The sequence below is a fragment of the Bos grunniens genome, chromosome X (assembly GCF_055505025.1).
Source record: "Bos grunniens cultivar Pamir isolate PY7600 chromosome X, Bosgru_T2T1.0, whole genome shotgun sequence".
NCBI classification, from domain to species: Eukaryota; Metazoa; Chordata; class Mammalia; order Artiodactyla; family Bovidae; genus Bos; species Bos grunniens.
The window spans coordinates 65,189,647-65,205,990 of NC_141194.1; the positions used below are offsets into that span (position 1 = coordinate 65,189,647).

The window sequence follows — 16,344 nt, forward strand, 5'->3', positions numbered from 1 at the left end:
TGATTTTTAAAAGAAGTCCAACTTGAGGGGGCTCCCAATGACCAAATCTTAATATGAACATTGAAATAAACAATGCAATGGAGCATGACATAAGAATAAAATAAGAATCTATGACTATGCTGACAGTAAAGCTACAAAATAAGTGGGGTATGGGAAGCTTTTAAAAAATTTTATGTTTTACAGAAAGATTCCAACTAGTACATGTACAAAGAATGCTAGAAACACAGAATTTTACAACCACATTTTACAAAACACAGTCATTTTACAACCACATTAATAATAACTGATTCATCAATGGAAGCTAAAGCCATTGAGAAAGGATAATGGAGTCTTGAGTGGAAGATTATGAAGAATATGGAGAGAAGCACTCTCCTTATGGAAGGGCTGGCAAACAATAGACACATCAATTGTGAGGTCACCAATGAGTAAACCCAGACAGAGGAAAGTGACTCAAGATACCATTTTAACCAAATCGAGAGGCATTCTGCAAAATAACTGACCTTTCTTCAAAACAACAGTGAAAATTGTCATGAAATATTAATGAAAGGCTGAGGGATTGTTCTAGATTAAAAGACATCAAAGAGATATAATAACTAAAATACAGTGAGTGACTTTTTATTGGATCTGGAGCAGGAACAAAGCTATGGGAAAACATTATTGAGACAACTGGGTAATTTTGAATATGAACTCTATAATAGATTCATATCAATATTAAAATTTCTGAGTGTGCTGATTATATTGTAGTCATTTATGAGAATGCCCTCTTTCTTAGAAGACAGAGACCAGTATTTAGGGTTGAAGAGTCATGATATCTCTAATTCTCACACACTTTGGCAAAAAAAGTGTGTGTGTGCACATATGTATGTGTGAGACAGGGAGAAGGATAAGGAACAAGGGAGTAAGGGAGGGAGCGTAGGGAGGAAGGGAGAGAGACAACACACAAATGGGACAGATGTTAATAACAGGTGAGTCGAGGGAGGGTATATAGTATTCAATAAGATTCTTGCACATCTGTGTCTACTTAAAATTTTTCAAAATAAAAAGTTAGGGAAAAAAAAAGAAAAACAGTCAGAATTGAATAGTCCAACAAGCTTCTTTTCTCCCTCCTTCCTTCCATTCTTCCTTCCTTCCAGAGTAAGATTCCTGACCCGCTGAATTTATGGGGTATAGGCAAGGAACAGGGTGAGGAAAAATTCCAACTCTTCTCTGCAATATTAAATTCCTTGATTCAATCTATCAAATACCAGGCCTTCAGAATATGATGGGTACGTGTTGTTAAAAGACACAGAGAAAGGCATCACCAGCTTACACTATACCCAGCATCCAAACTTCATTACATTTCACTAAAGAGTGCATAGAGGTCACATACCTTGCCCCACCAAAATATCCATCCTGCATTTTTCGGAGTGCTGCCAGGATACTTGAATTCAAGCTGGTTCCATCTTCATCTTAAAGAGAATTTTAAAACAATCTTTGTGGTTTTAACTTTGAAATAAAGGAAATCCTTCAATTATTTCAAACCAACTTTCTGGTGGTAATGGTACAAATGAGACAATCCTCATTGACCATTCTCTATTTCAACAATTCATCTGAGAGCCAATAAAGCTGCAGAATGGGAAATGGTAAAGGATGATGACCAAGAGATGAGACTTCCTCAAAAAAGATAGTATCTTATTTATTATAAGTACTTAGCACATTGCCTGATTGCAGAGCATGGAAGGACTACTGAACGCTGACAAGAATAACAACAACAATTTGTTGAATGTTATGGGCCAAGTACTGTGCTGAGCATTTTATATATTATCTCATCCAATGAGCCTTGGTTTATGTGCGTGTATGTGTGTAGGCATAAAAAATATTTAGAAGGCTAACAATTATCTGATTTTATGTGAAGGGGATTATACTACACATATTCTTTTGTGATCCAATTTTTCTAACTTATTCTTTGTAAAAGCTAAAAATGATTCCATAAGAGACACTTAGACTGTTGTATTATAAGCAACATTGTAATGCAATTTTTCTATTATTTCCTTAGGATAAAGTCTTACAAGTAGAACTGTTAGAGCAAAGGAAACACAAAAACTTTTACAGATTGCCAGATTACACAATAAAAAAGTTGTGCCAATATTGCCACCATCAGTATATAAAGTATCCCCACATCTATAACAATAATGGCATTGATAATCTTTTAAATTCTTGCTTATCTGATACATTAAGATGACACTGTTTCATTTTTATTACTAGTAAGATTGAGCATGTTTTCATATATATACTGGCCATTTGTATTTCTTTTATGAATAGCTGTGCATGTTCTCTTCCCTTTTTTTTGCTATTTGGAAACTTAAAAAAAATTATTTATTTTTTTAATTTGTGGAAAATTGCTTTACAATTCTATGTTGGTTTCTGCCATACAACAATACAAATCAGTTATAATTATATATATATATATATATATATATATCCCTTCCCTTCTGAGCCTGCTTCCCCTCCCCCCATGCCACCCCTCTAGGTCATCACAGAGTGCCAGGCTGGGCTCCCTGTGTTATATAGCAACTTCCCACTTGCTATCTGTTTTACACATGGTAGTGTGTATATGTCAATGCTACTTTCTCAATTCGTCCCACCTTCACCTTCTCCCACTGTGTCCACATGTCCGTTCTCGACTAGGTTCCTCAGTATCATTTTTCTGTATTCCATATATAGGTGATAATATATGATGCTTGTTTTTCTCTTTCTGACTTACTTCACTCTGTATAAAAGGCTCAAGGTTCATCCACTTCACTACAACTGACTCAAATTTGTTCCTTTCTATGGCTGATTAATATTCCATAGTATAAATGTATCACAACTTCTTTATCCATTCATCTATCGATGGACATCTAGGTTGCTTCCATGTCTTGTCTATTGTAAATAGTGCTGCAATGGACATTGGGGTGGGTACATGAGCCTTTTAGAATTGTGGTTTTCTCGGTATATATGGCCAGTAGTGGGATTGCTGGGTCATATGGTAGATTTATTCCTACTTTAAAAAACGAATCTCTATATTGTTTGCCATAAAGACTGTATCCATTTACATTCGAGGGTTCCCTTTTCTCCACATCCTCTCTAGCATTTATTGTTTGTAGATTGTTGATGATGGCCATTCTTACTGGTGTGAGGTGATAGCTCATTGTAGTTTTGATTTGCATTTCTCTAATAATGAGCAAAGTTGAGCATCTATTCATGTGTTTGTTAGCCATCTGTATGTCTTCTTCAGAGAAATGTGTGTTTAGGTCCTCTGATCATTTTTCGACTGTGTTGTTTGTTTTTCTGATATTGAGCTGTATGTGCTGTTTATATATTTTAGAGATTAACTCTTTGTCAATTGCTTCATTTCCAGTTATTTTCTCCCATTCTGAGAGTTATCCTTTCATCTTGTTCATAGTCTCCTTTTCTGTGCAAAACTTTTTAAGTTTAATTAGGTCCCATTTGTTCATTTTGGTTTTCATTTCCATTAATCTAGGAGGTGGGTCAAAAAGAATCTTGCTGTGATTTATCTCAAAGGGTGTACTACCTATGTTTTCCTCTGAGAGCTTTATAGTTTCTGGCCTTACATTTGAGTCTTTAATCCATTTTGAGTTTATTTTTGTGTATGGTGTTAGGAAGTGTTCTAATTTTATTCTTTTACCTGTCGATGTCCAGTTTTCCCAGTACCAGTGATTAAAGAGACTGTCTTTTCTCCATCGTATATTCTTGCCTCCTTTGTCAAAGATAAGGTGTGTCCACAGGTGTTTGGGTTTATCTCCGGGCTGTCTAGCTTCTTCCATTGGTCTATAGTTCTGTTTTTATGCAAGTACATACATATTGTCTTGATGAGTATAGCTTTGTAGTATAGTCTGAAGTCAGGAATGTTGATTTCTCCAGGTCCATTTTTCTTTCTCAGGATTGCTTAGGCTCTTCAGGGTCTTTTGTGTTTCCATACAAACTATGAAATTTTTTTCTGTTCTAGTTCTGTGAAAAATGCCATGGTAATTTGATAGGGATTGCATTGAATCTGTGGATTGCTTTGGAAGTATAGTCATTTTGAGAATATTGATTCTTCCAATCCAAGAACATGATATATCTCTCCATCTGTTTGTGTCATCTTTGATTTCTTTCATCAGTGTCTTATAGTGTGCTGCATACAGGTCTTTTGTCTGCTTAGGTAGGTTTATTGGTAGTAGATATTTTATTCTTTTTGTTGCAGTGGTGAATTCAATTGTTTGCTTAATTTCTCTTCCCATTTTTCATTGTTAGTGCATAGGAATGCAAGGACTTTCTGTGTATTAATTTTATATCTTGTAACCACTAAATTCATTGATTAACTCTAGTAGTTTTTTGGTGGTGTTTTTAGGGTTTTCTATGTATACAAACAGTGCATCTGCAAACAGTGAGGGTTTTACCTCTTTTTCAATCTGGATTCCTTTTATTTCTTTTTCTTCTCTGATTGCCGTGGCTATGATTTCCAAAACCATGTTGAATAATAATGGTAAGAGTGGGTACCCTTGTTTGTTCCTGATTTTAGAGGAAATGCTTCTTTCATTTTTTTGCCACCGAGAATAGTGCTTGCTGTGTGTTTGTCATATACAGACTTTATCATGCTGAGGTAGGCTCCTTCTGTGCCAATTTTCTAGAGAGTTTTTTTTTTTTTTAATCATAAATGGGTGTTGTATTTTATTGAAAGCATTCTCTGCACCGAGATGATCATATGGTTTTTATCTTTCACTTTGTTAACATGGTATATCACATTGATTGATTTGCATATATGGAAGAACCCTTGTATCCCTGGGATAAATCCCACTTGATCATGGTGTACGATTCTTCTCATGTGTTCTTGGATTCTGTTTGTAGAACTATATTGAGGATTTTTGCATCTATGTTCATTAGTGATATTGGCTTGTAATTTTCCTTTTTTGTGGAATCTTTGTCTGGTTTTGGTATTAGCGTGAGGGTGGCCTTGTAGAATGAGTTTGGGAGTTTCCCTCCCTGAGCAGGTTTTTGGAACAGTTTGAGCAGGATAGGTGTTAGTTCTTCTCTGAACCTCTGGTAGAATTTTCCTGTGAAGACATCTGGCTCTAGGCTTTTATTTGTTGAAGATTTTGATCCCAGTTTCAACTTCAATGCTTGTGATTGGCCTGTTCATATTTTCTACTCTTCCTGGTTCAGTTGTCAAAGGCTGTACTTCTCTAAGAATTTGTTCATTTCTTCCAGGTTGCCCATTTTGTTTGCATATAGTTGTTCATAGTAGTTTCTTATGATCCTTTGTATTTCTGTGTTACCTGTTGTAGCTTCTCCTTTTTCATTTCTAATTTTATTGATTTGAGTTTTCTCCCCATTTTTCTTGATGAGTCAGGTTAATAGCTTGTAAATTTTGTTTACCTTCTCAAAGAACCAGCTTTTAGTTTTATTGGTTTTTGCTATTGCTTCTTTCATTTCTTTTTCATTTATTTCTGCTCTGATCTTTATGATTTTTTTCTTCTACTAACTTTGGGGTTTGTTTGTTCTTTTCATAACTGCTCTAGGTGTAAGGATAGATTATTTGATGTTACTTTGTTTTTATGATGTAGGCTTGTATTGCTATAAACTTACCTTTTAGCACTGCTTTTACTGCATCCCACAGGTTTTAAGTTGTCATGTTTTCATTGTCTTTTAGTTCTAGGCATTTTTTGATTTCCTCTTTGGTTTCTTCATTGACCTCTTGGCTATTTAGAAGCATATTGCTTAGCCTTCATGTGTTTGTATTTTTACATTTCCCCCCTTGTAATTGGTATCTAATCTTATAGCATTGTGGTGAGAAAAAATGCATGATACAATTTTCTTAAATTTACCAAGGCTTGATTTGTGACCCAACATGTGATCTATCCCAGAGAGTATTCCAAATGCACTTGAGAAAAATGTATATTCTGCCGTTTTTGGATGGAATGTCCATAGATATCAATTAGTTCTATTTCGTTCAATGTGTCATTTAAAGCTTGCATTTCTTTATTAATTTTCTGTCTTGATGATATGTCCATTGGTGTGAGTGGGGTGTTAAAGCCCCCACTATTATTGTGTTACTGTTGATTTCCCCTTTTATAGTTGTTAGCATTTGCCGTATGTATCAAGGTGCTCCTATGCTGGGTTCATATATATTTGTAATTGTTGTATCTTATTCTTGGATTGATCCCTTGATCATTATGTCTTATCCTTCCTCATCTCTTGTAATGGTCTTTATTTTAAAGTCTATTTAATCTGATATGAGTAATGCTACTGTTGCTTTGATTTCCATTTGCATGGAATATCTTTTTCCAACCCCTCACTTTCAGTTTGTACGTGCCCTTGGGGTCTGAAGTGGGTCTCTTTTAGACAGCATACATAGGGGTCTTGCTTTTGGATCCATTCAGCCAACCTGTGTCTTTTGTTGGAGCATTTAATCTATTTAAATTTAAGGTAATTATTGATATGTATGATCCTATTACCATTTTATTAATTGTTTTGGGTTTGATTTTGTAGGTCTTTTCTTTCTCTTGTGTTTCCTGTCTAGAGAAGTTCCTTTAAGTATTTGTTGTAGAGCTGGTTTAGTGCTGGTCAGTTCTCTTAACTTTTGATTATCTGTTAAGTTTTTCATTTCTTCATCAAATATGAATGAGATTCTTGCTGGGTAGGATAACCTTGGTTGTAGGTTTTTTCCTTTCATCATTTTAAGTATATACTGCCACTCCCTCTGGCCTGCAGAGTTTCTGCTGAAAGATTGTTAACCTTATAGGGATTCCCTTGTATGTTACTTGTTGCTTTTCTGTTGCTCCTTTATGTATTTTCTTTGTGTTTGATTTTATTAGTTTGTTAATATGTGTCTTGGTATGATCCTTTTTGGGTTTATCCTATATGGGACTCTCTGGGTTTCCAGGACTTGGGTGGCTATGTCCTTTCTCATGCTAGGGAAGTTTCCAACTATAATCTAATCTCCTCAAATATCTTCTCATATCCTTTCTTTTTCTCTTCTTCTTCAGGGACTGCTATAATTCGGATGTTGGTATTCTTAATGTCCAAGAGGTTTCTGAGATGGCCCCCATTTCTTTTCATTCTTCTTTCTGTATTCTGTTCTATTTCAGTTATTTCCACGATTCTATATTCCAACTTATTTATTCTTCTTCTGCTTCAGTTATTCTGCTATGGGTTCCCTCTAGTTATTTTTTATTTCAGTTATTATGTTGTTAATGGTTGATTCTCTGTTCTTTATTTCTTCTACGCTTTTGCTAAATGTTTCTTGTATCTTCTCAATTCATGCCTCCATTCTATTTATCTGTGCTTTCATTTTATTTCTGAAGTTTTGAGTCATCTGTACTATCATTACTATGAATTCTTTTCCAGGTAGACTGCCTATTTTCTCTTCATTTGTTTGATTTGATGTTCCTTGATCTGCTGCATGTTTCTCTGTCTTTTCATTGTGTTTAATTTTCTGTGTTTGAGGTCTCCTTTATATAGGCTGCAAGATCATAGTTCCTCTTACTTGTGGAGTCTGCTCCCATTGTGTGGGTTTGGACCAGTGCTTTGTGAAGGTTTCTTGGAGTGGAGGGACTGGTTCCTGTGTTCTGGTGGGTAGAGCTTGATGTTGTCCCTGTAAAGGGCAGTTTTGTGCCCAGTGATGTGTTATGGGACTTGGTATGACTTTGGGCAACCTGTCTGCTAATGGGTAGGGTTGTATTCTTGTTTTGCTAGTTGTTTGGTGTGGGGTGTCTGGTGCTGGAGCTTGCTGGCCTTTGGGTGGGGCCAGAGCTTAGTGTCGTGATGCAGGCCTTTGGGAGAGCTTTCACTGATTAGTATTCCATGGGGTTGGGAGTTCTCTGGTGGCCGAACGTCCTGGACTTGGGTCTCCTGTCTCAGAAATTCAGACCCGACCCCTTGCTGGAGCAGCAAGACTTTACAAGCCACAGAACACAGAAGGGATAAAGAAAGAAAGAAATAGCAGAAAAAATAAAACCAACCTACAAACAAAAAAGAACAGATAGACAAAACCCCAACACAAATGGTAAAAGCAACATTAATCAGACAGGAACACAAAAATAAACTCACAAACTCACACTCACAAAAAGAAAATAAACAAAAGACTAAAGAGAGGAACCAAAAAATAAGAGAGCAATCAAACCAATAAATGAATCCATAAAAGAAAACAAAGACTAAAAACTAGAGTAGCAAAAATGCAAAACCAAAAACATGGAAAAAACACAATATAATGAAAAGATGTAGAAATAAGAGGAAAATAAAATAAAATGAATTAAAAAAACATTAAAAAAGGAAAAAGTAAGTAAAAAATAGAAAGTAAAGGATTAATAAAAAGAAACAATGATAGAACTAATGAAAAAAATATATATACATACATACACGTAGAGAGAGAGATAGTAAGAAGAACATTATTCTGTGATGTCAGTTGTCCTTATCACCCAATGTGCTCCAGTCCATCTGCCTACTCAGGAAATCCTTCAGTATTTCTAGGAAGGTCTCTGGACCTGCAGTGGGCACTGTGGGGTCAGCTCCTACTTAGATCTGGCCTTATTCTAGCTTGTTCTTGCTTCCAAAGTCCCCAAAAGCCCACAGTCTCAACTTAATTGCAGAGATTTAATTCACTGCACCTGCTGCTGCTGGAATGAATTCCTTCCTCTTCTTTGGTCACATAGTCCTTGATGCTCTGCTTTGGTTTTGGCCCTGCCTTTGCTTGTAGGCCACCGCCCAGAGTCTTTCCTACCCAGACAAGATAGGGCAAAGGCCCTAGTTTATTAAAGCTCACTTGTTCAGTCAGGCTGGGGAGAGAGAGGGGTATGGCAACCACAATTGGGATGAACAGGGAAAAGTTCTGTTTCCAGACGGAAAGCAATATACCCACTTTTCCCTATTCTTCCTGCTAAGTATAGCTAAAATTCAGGACATTACTATAATACAAACATAAGAAGACTCAGAAAGTTGGAAAAAGCATCAATTCTTCGGTGCTCAGCTTTCTTTATAGTCCAACTCTGACATCCATACATGACTACTGGAAAAACCATAGCCTTGACTAGACGGACCTTTGTTGGCAAAGTAACATCTCTGCTTTTTAATATGCTGTCTAGGTTGGTCAGAACTTTCCTTCCAAGGAGTAAGTGTCTTTTAATTTCATGGCTGCAGTCACCATCTGCAGTGATTTTGGAGCCCAGAAAAATAAAGTCAGCCACTGTTTCCACTGTTTCCCCATCTATTTGCCATGAAGTGATGGGACCGGATGTCATGATCTTAGTTTTCTGAATGTTGAGTTTTAAGCCAACTTTTTCACTGCCCTCTTTCACTTTCATCAAGAGGCTCTTTAGTTCTTCTTCACTTTCTGCCATAAGGGTGGTGTCACCTGCATATCTGAGGTTATCGATATTTCTCCTGGCAATCTTGATTCCAGCTTATGCTTCTTCCAGCCCAGCATTTCTCATGATGTACTCTGCATATAAGTTAAATAAGCAGGGTGACAATATACAGCCTTGACGTACTCCTTTTCCTATTTGGAACCAGTCTGTTGTTCCATGTCCATGTCTTACTCTTCTGATATCTTCACCCTCTCCTCTCGAAAACATTATTTGACAATCAATGGTTAGTTCTCGTCCATATAAACTGTTTGTAGATTTTTGAAAGTGGTGACAGATACATAGGTAATCAATGCATAGAAGTTATTTGGTGAATTTTCATTGCATTTTCTGGACAAGTGCACATGGATATGATACTGGACATTCCTTATTCCTCTGGTCGAGACAGCTTTGTTGAGCCTGGTGTCAATGCCTACATCTGGAGTTCCCATCTCCTTCATGGCAAATTTCCAGGTTTCTTTGAATGCCTGAGGAGTATGCTTCTTGAAATACACTCCATGAATATGCTAGTGAATGCGAATAGTGTATTCTCTGGTCACCACCATTTAATGGTGGATTGTTCCTTCTTCTCACCACCCTTCTTTGCAGGAGCCATTCTTCTGGGCTTGGGTTGGGAAGCTCTTTTCCTATGTTTTAAATAATCTTTCCTTTTTCTCAGTTGATGTTCAAGGGCTGTTTATGCTTTGTGATTATTACCCTTTTCTCCATCATATGAATGGCAAATACTTCACCTACTTTATTATTTGTCTTTCAACCTCAACCACACTTCAGTTTTGTATAAAATGTTTAGAAAAAAGGATTTATATTTTCATGTTTTAAAATTTGTCACTTTTTCCTTTTTGTGTCTTGCAAAGCATAGCCTTCTTCAGTCCAAAACCTCAAAAACATTCTACCATACTTTCTCCTAATACCTTTATAGTTTTTTATTGTTGCTTAGCTTTTTAATCTAGTAAGAACTCAATTTTGGATAAAATGTAAGGTACAAGGCTAACTGAATGGTTTTCTCAAATGTATTTATTTATATTTTTGCCTCTATTTGGATTGCTATCTTTATCATTATTGTAATGCCAATGGATATATTTTCTCTCATTATTTTTAGTTTTTTAAAGATGCAGTTATTCTTGTACACTTTCTCTTCCACATGCAATATAGATTCAACCTGTTCATAAAAATTTGTCTCTTTATTTTAATTTGGAATTCACTGAAATGACAGAGTAGTTAGTTAATTAATTTTTTGGGTGCTGTTAGAAAAAAAAATTTTTAATTGGAAGATAATTGTTTTACAATGTTGTGGATTAATTTAATAAGAATTGACATCTTCTAAAAAAAGAATAGATATCTTTTCAATATTAACTATTTCCATCTAGCAACATGGTATGTCTCACTAGTAATTAAAATCTTCTTTTATGCTTTTCACTAGCTTTATAATTTTTTTACATAATTTTATGCATATTTCTTATTAAGCTTATTCTTATATTATTTACTTTTTCAGAAAACTTGTCAATTTTTTCTAGATTTATAAAATTGTACTTGATATTCTTTTATAATTTTTAAAGCCTCTTCCATTTGTTTCTATACCCCCTTTCTCATTCTTAATATAATTTTACTATCTATGTTTTTCTCATTATTCTGAAGTCTACTTTATTACATATTAATATGGCCACCTCTGATTTTTTATAATTAATTTTACATGGTATATTTTCCATTATTTTTATTCTAGTTTACCTATATTGTCACATATGAAGTGAATTTCATGGAGACAGCATATATGTGGGTCATTTTAAAATCTACTCTGTCAATCTCAGTCTTTTAATGGGTGTATTTAGGCTATTTACAGTAAATGTAATTATTGATATGTTAGGAATAAGTATGCCATTTTTACTTATTGTTTTTTGTTTGTTTCTCTGTTCTATTTTCTTCTTCCTGCCTTCTAAAACAAAAGAACTTCATTTTGATTTATCTATAGTGTTTTTACCTTATCACCTTGTATAGATTTCTATTGTGGCTCAGCTGGTAAAGAATCCGCCTGCATTGTGGGAGACCTGGGTTCAGTCCTTGGGTTGGGAAGATCCCAGGGATAAGAGAAAGGCTACACAGTCCAGTATTCTGGCCTGGAGAATTCCATGGACGATCGAGTCGGACATGACTGAGCAACTTTCATTTTCACTTTCATAGACTTCTTAGTGGTTACTCTAGGTATTAAATAGTATATAAAAACATCAGTTCAGTTCAGTTGCTCAGTCATGTCTGACTCTTTGTGACCCCATGGACTGCAGCACACCAGGCTTCCCTATTCAACACCAACTCCCAGAGTCTACCCAAACTCATGTCCATTGAGTCGGTGATTCCATTCAACCATCTCATCCTCTGTTGTCCCCTTCTCCTCCCACCTTCAGTCATTCCCAGCATAATGGTCTTTTCAAATAAGTCAGTTCTTCCCATCAGGTGGCCAAAGTATTGGAGTTTCAGCTTCAATATCAGTCTTTCCAATGAATATTCAGGACTGATTTCCTTTAGGATGGACTGGTTGGATCTCCTTGAAGTCCAAAGGACTCTCAAGAGTCTTCTCCAACACCACAGTTCAAAGCATCAATTCTTCAGCACTCAGCTTTCTTTATACTCCAACTCACATCCATACATGACTACTAGAAAAACCAATGCTTTGACTAGATGGACCTTTGTGGGCAAAGTAATGTCTCTGCTTTTTAATATGCTGTCTAGTTTGGTCAGAACTTTTCTTCCAAGGAGCAAGTGTCTTTAAATTTTGTGGCTGCAGTCACCAACTGCTGTGATTTTGGAGCCCCAAAATATAAAGTCTCTCACTGTTTCCATTGTTTCCCCATCTATTTGCCATGAAGTGATGGGGCCGGATCCCATGATCTTTGTTTTTTGAATGTTGAGTTTTAAGACAGCTTTTTTGTTCTCCTCTTTCACTTTCCTCAAGAGGCTCTTTAGAGTCACAGATGTATAGAACAGTCTTTTGGACCCTGTGGGAGAGGGCAAAGGTGGGATGATATGGGAGAATGGCATTGAAACATGTATATTATCGTATGAGAAATGGATCACCAGTCCAGGTTCAATGCATGAGACAGGGTGCTCGGGGGTGGTGAACTGGGATGACCCAGAGGGATGGGATGGGGAGGGAGGTGGGAGGGGGATTCAGGATGGGGAACATATGTACACCTGTGGCAGATTCATGTCAATGTATGGCAAAACCACTACAATATTGTAAAGTAATTAGCCTCCAATTAAAATAAGTAAATTTATATTAAAAAATTAAACATAAAAGAAGGCTCTTTAGTTATTCTTCATTTTCTGCCATAAGGGTAGTATTATCTGCATATCTAAGGTTATTGATATTTCTCCTGGCAATCTTGATTCCAGCTTGTGCTTCATCCAGGCAGGCATTTCTCATGATGTACTCTGAATATAAGTTAAATAAGTAGGGTGACAATATACAGCTTTGACATACTCCTTTCCTGATTTGGAACCAGTCTGTTGTTCCATGTCCAGTTATAACTGTTGCTTCTTGACCTGCACACAGATTTCTCAGGAGGCAGGTCAGGTGGTCTGGTATTCCCATCTCTTGAAGAATTTTCCACAGTTTGTTGTGATCCACACAGTCAAAGGCTTTGGCATAGTCAATAAAGCAGAAGTAGATGTTTTTCTGGAACTCTCTTGCTGTTTCAGTGATCCAGCAGATGTTGGCAATTTGATCTCTGATTCCTTTGCCTTTTCTAAGTCCAACTTGAACATCTGGAATTTCACAGTTCACGTACTGTTGGAGCCTGGCTTGGAGAATTTTGATCATTACTTTGCTAGCATGTGAGATGAGTGCAATTGTGTTTTGAATATTCTTTGGGATTGGAAAGAAAACTGACCTTTTCCAGTCCTGTGGCCACTGATGAGTTTTCCAAATTTGCTGTCATATTGAGTGCAGCACTTTCATAGCATCATCTTTTAGGATTTGAAATAGCTCAAACTGGAATTCTATCACATCCACTAGTTTTGTTCGTAGTGATGCTTCCTAAGACCCACTTGACTTTGCATTCCAGGATGTCTGGCTCTAGGTATGTGATCATACAATCGTGATTATCTGGGTCATGAAGATCTTTTTTTGTACAGTTCTTCTGTGTATTCTGGCCACCTCTTCTTAATATCTTCTGCTCCTATTAGGTCCATACCATTTCTGTGCTTTATTGTGCCCATTTTTGCATGAAATGTTCCCTTGGTATCTCTAATTTTCTTGAAGAGACCTACAGTCTTTCCCATTCAATTATTTTCCTCTATTTTTTTTGCATTTCTACTTAGGAAGGCTTTCTTATCTCTCCTTGCTATTCTTTGGAACTCTGTATTCAAATGGGTATATCTTTTTTTTCTCCTTTGCCTTTCACTTCTCTTCTTTTCACAGCTATTTGTAAGGCCTCCTCAGACAACCATTTTTGCCTTTCTGTATTTATTTTTCTTGGGGATGCTCTTGATCACTGCCTCCTGTATAATGTCATGAACCTCCATCCACAGTTCTTCAGGTACTCTGTCTATCAGATCTAATCCCTTGAATCTATATGTCACTTTCACTGTATAATCGTAAGGGATTTCATTTAGGTCATACCTGAATGGTCTAGTGGTTTTCCCTACTTTCTTCAATTTAAGTCTGAATTTGGCTATAAGGACTTCATGATCTGAGCCACAGTTAGCTCCCTGTCTTATTTTTGCTGACTGTATAGAGCTTCTGCAGCTTTGGCTGCAAAGAATATAATCAATCTGATTTTGGTATTGACCATCTGGTGATGTCCATGTGTACAGTCTTCTCTTGTGTTGTTGGAAGAGGATGTTTGCTATGACCAGTGCGTTCTCCTGGCAAAATTCTGTTATCCTTTGTCCTGCTTCATTCTGCACTCCAAGGCCAAATCTGTCTGTTACTCCAGGTATTTCTTGACTTCCTACTTTTGCACTCTAGTACCCTATATTGAAAAGGACATCTTTTTGGGGTTTTAATTCTAGAAGGTCTTGTAGGTCTTCATAGAACTGTTTAATTTCAACTTCTTCAGCATTACTGGTTGGGGCATAGACTTGGATTACTGTGATATTGAATGGTTTGCCTTGGAAATGAACAGAGATCATTCTGTCGTTTTTGAGATTGCACCCAAGTACTGCATTTTGAAGTCTTTTGTTGACTATGAGGTCTACTCTGTTTCTTCTAAGGGATTCTTGCCCACAGTAGTAGATATAATGGTCATCTGAGTTAAATTCACCCATTCCAGTCCATTTTAGTTCGCTGACTCCTAAAATGTCAATGTTTACTCTTGCCATCTCCTGTTTGACCACTTCCAATTTGCCTTGATTCATGGACCTAACATTCCAGGTTCCTATGCAATATTACTCTTTACCGCATCTGACTTTACTTCCATCACCAGTCACATCCACAACTGGATGTTGTTTTTGCTTTGGCTCCATCTCTTCATTCTTTCTCCACTGATCTCCAGTAGCATATTGGGCACCTACTGACCTGGGGACTTCATCTTTCAGTGTCCTATTTTTTTGCTGTTTCATACTGTTTATATGGTTCTCAATACAAGAATACTGAAGTAGTTTGCCATTCACTTCTCCAGTGGACGACATTTTGTCAGAACTCTCCACCATGATGATGCGTCCGTCTTGGGTGGCCCTACATGGCATGGTTCACAGTTCACTGAGTTAGACAAGGCTTTGGTCCATGTGATCATATTGGTTAGTTTTCTGTGATTGTGGTTTTCATTCAAATATACATTATATATTTGTATAGATTCACTATTAGTGTAAACATTTTACTAGTTAAAATGATGTGTAAAAACATTTTTTCCTTTTCAGTCCCTTATGTCTCCCAATCTATAATATAATTGCATTAGATCCAGCACTCTGTGACAATCTAGAGGGGTGGAATGGGGGGGAGGGAAGTTTAAGAGGGAAGGGATATATATATATATATATATATATATATATATTTATTGATATATAAATATACATATATAAAATCAGGGATATATATATATATATATATATATATGTATAATTATGACTGATTTGCATTGATGTACAGCAGAGAGCACCACAACACTGTAAACCAGTTATCCTTCAAAAAATAAATAAAAAGAAAAGAAGAAATAGAAAAAATATATAATTTCATTGAAGATCTCCTCTACACCTCTGAGAACCACATCAGTGTTATATTTTTTGCTTCAAATGTCAAACATAATTTAGAAAACTGAAGGGGAGAAACTTTATTGTATTTATCTGTATTCTTATTCTTTCCACTGTTCTTTTTCTTGCTTGATGTTCCAATATTTTATCTTGTATTATTTCCTTTTCATTTCAAGAACTTCCTTTAAGCCTTTCTTTTAAAGCAGATCCCCTTCAAACAAATTCATTTAGTTTTGTTTCACCCGAGAGTGTCTATTTTTCCCATTTATTCTTCAAGTACATTTTTATTGGATACAGAATTCTTAGTTTATAATTCTTTTCTTTAAGCACTTGAAAATATATTATGTCAGTTCCCTCTGTTCTCCATGGATTTTGGTGAAATCTGCTGTCATTCTAATTGTTTTTTCATATAGGTGAGGTATCATTTGTCTTACTGCTTTCCAGTTTTTTTCTTTTTCTTTAATTTTCAGGAGTTTGATCAGTATGTTTTGGCATCGATTTCTTTGAGTTTATACTGTTTGGGACTCTCTCAGCTTTTTGAATTTGCAGATTATGCCTTTTGCATTTTTTTCAGCCATATTAGCTGGGATACTTTTTTTTCAGCCTTATATTCATTTTCCTCTCCTTCTGAAACTCGTAACATGAATGTTAGATCTTTCATAATATGAAAGGTCTCTGAGGCTCTGTTACATTTCTTCAGTTTACTTTTACTCTTGTTCACTTCTGTCTTCAAGTTCAATCTATTCATTCTTCTACTTAGCCTATCCAGTGAGCTTTTCATTTC

At 36.1% G+C, this 16,344-nt stretch overlaps 1 protein-coding gene and 1 pseudogene across 6 annotated transcripts in view; both read right to left on the reverse strand.

Moving 5' to 3' along the window:
* Nucleotides 1–16,344, reverse strand: part of PHKA1 (phosphorylase kinase regulatory subunit alpha 1) — a 172,316-nt gene that overhangs the window by 50,014 nt on the left and 105,958 nt on the right. For all 6 annotated transcript variants that reach the window (XM_086388926.1, XM_086388925.1, XM_086388924.1 and 3 more), the window contains exon 17: nucleotides 1,370–1,448. In XM_086388926.1, the coding sequence (XP_086245052.1) occupies nucleotides 1,370–1,448 (79 nt within the window). The remainder of the gene's footprint in view (nucleotides 1–1,369; nucleotides 1,449–16,344) is intronic.
* On the reverse strand, nucleotides 9,474–10,120 carry LOC147340624 (large ribosomal subunit protein eL31 pseudogene; annotated as a pseudogene).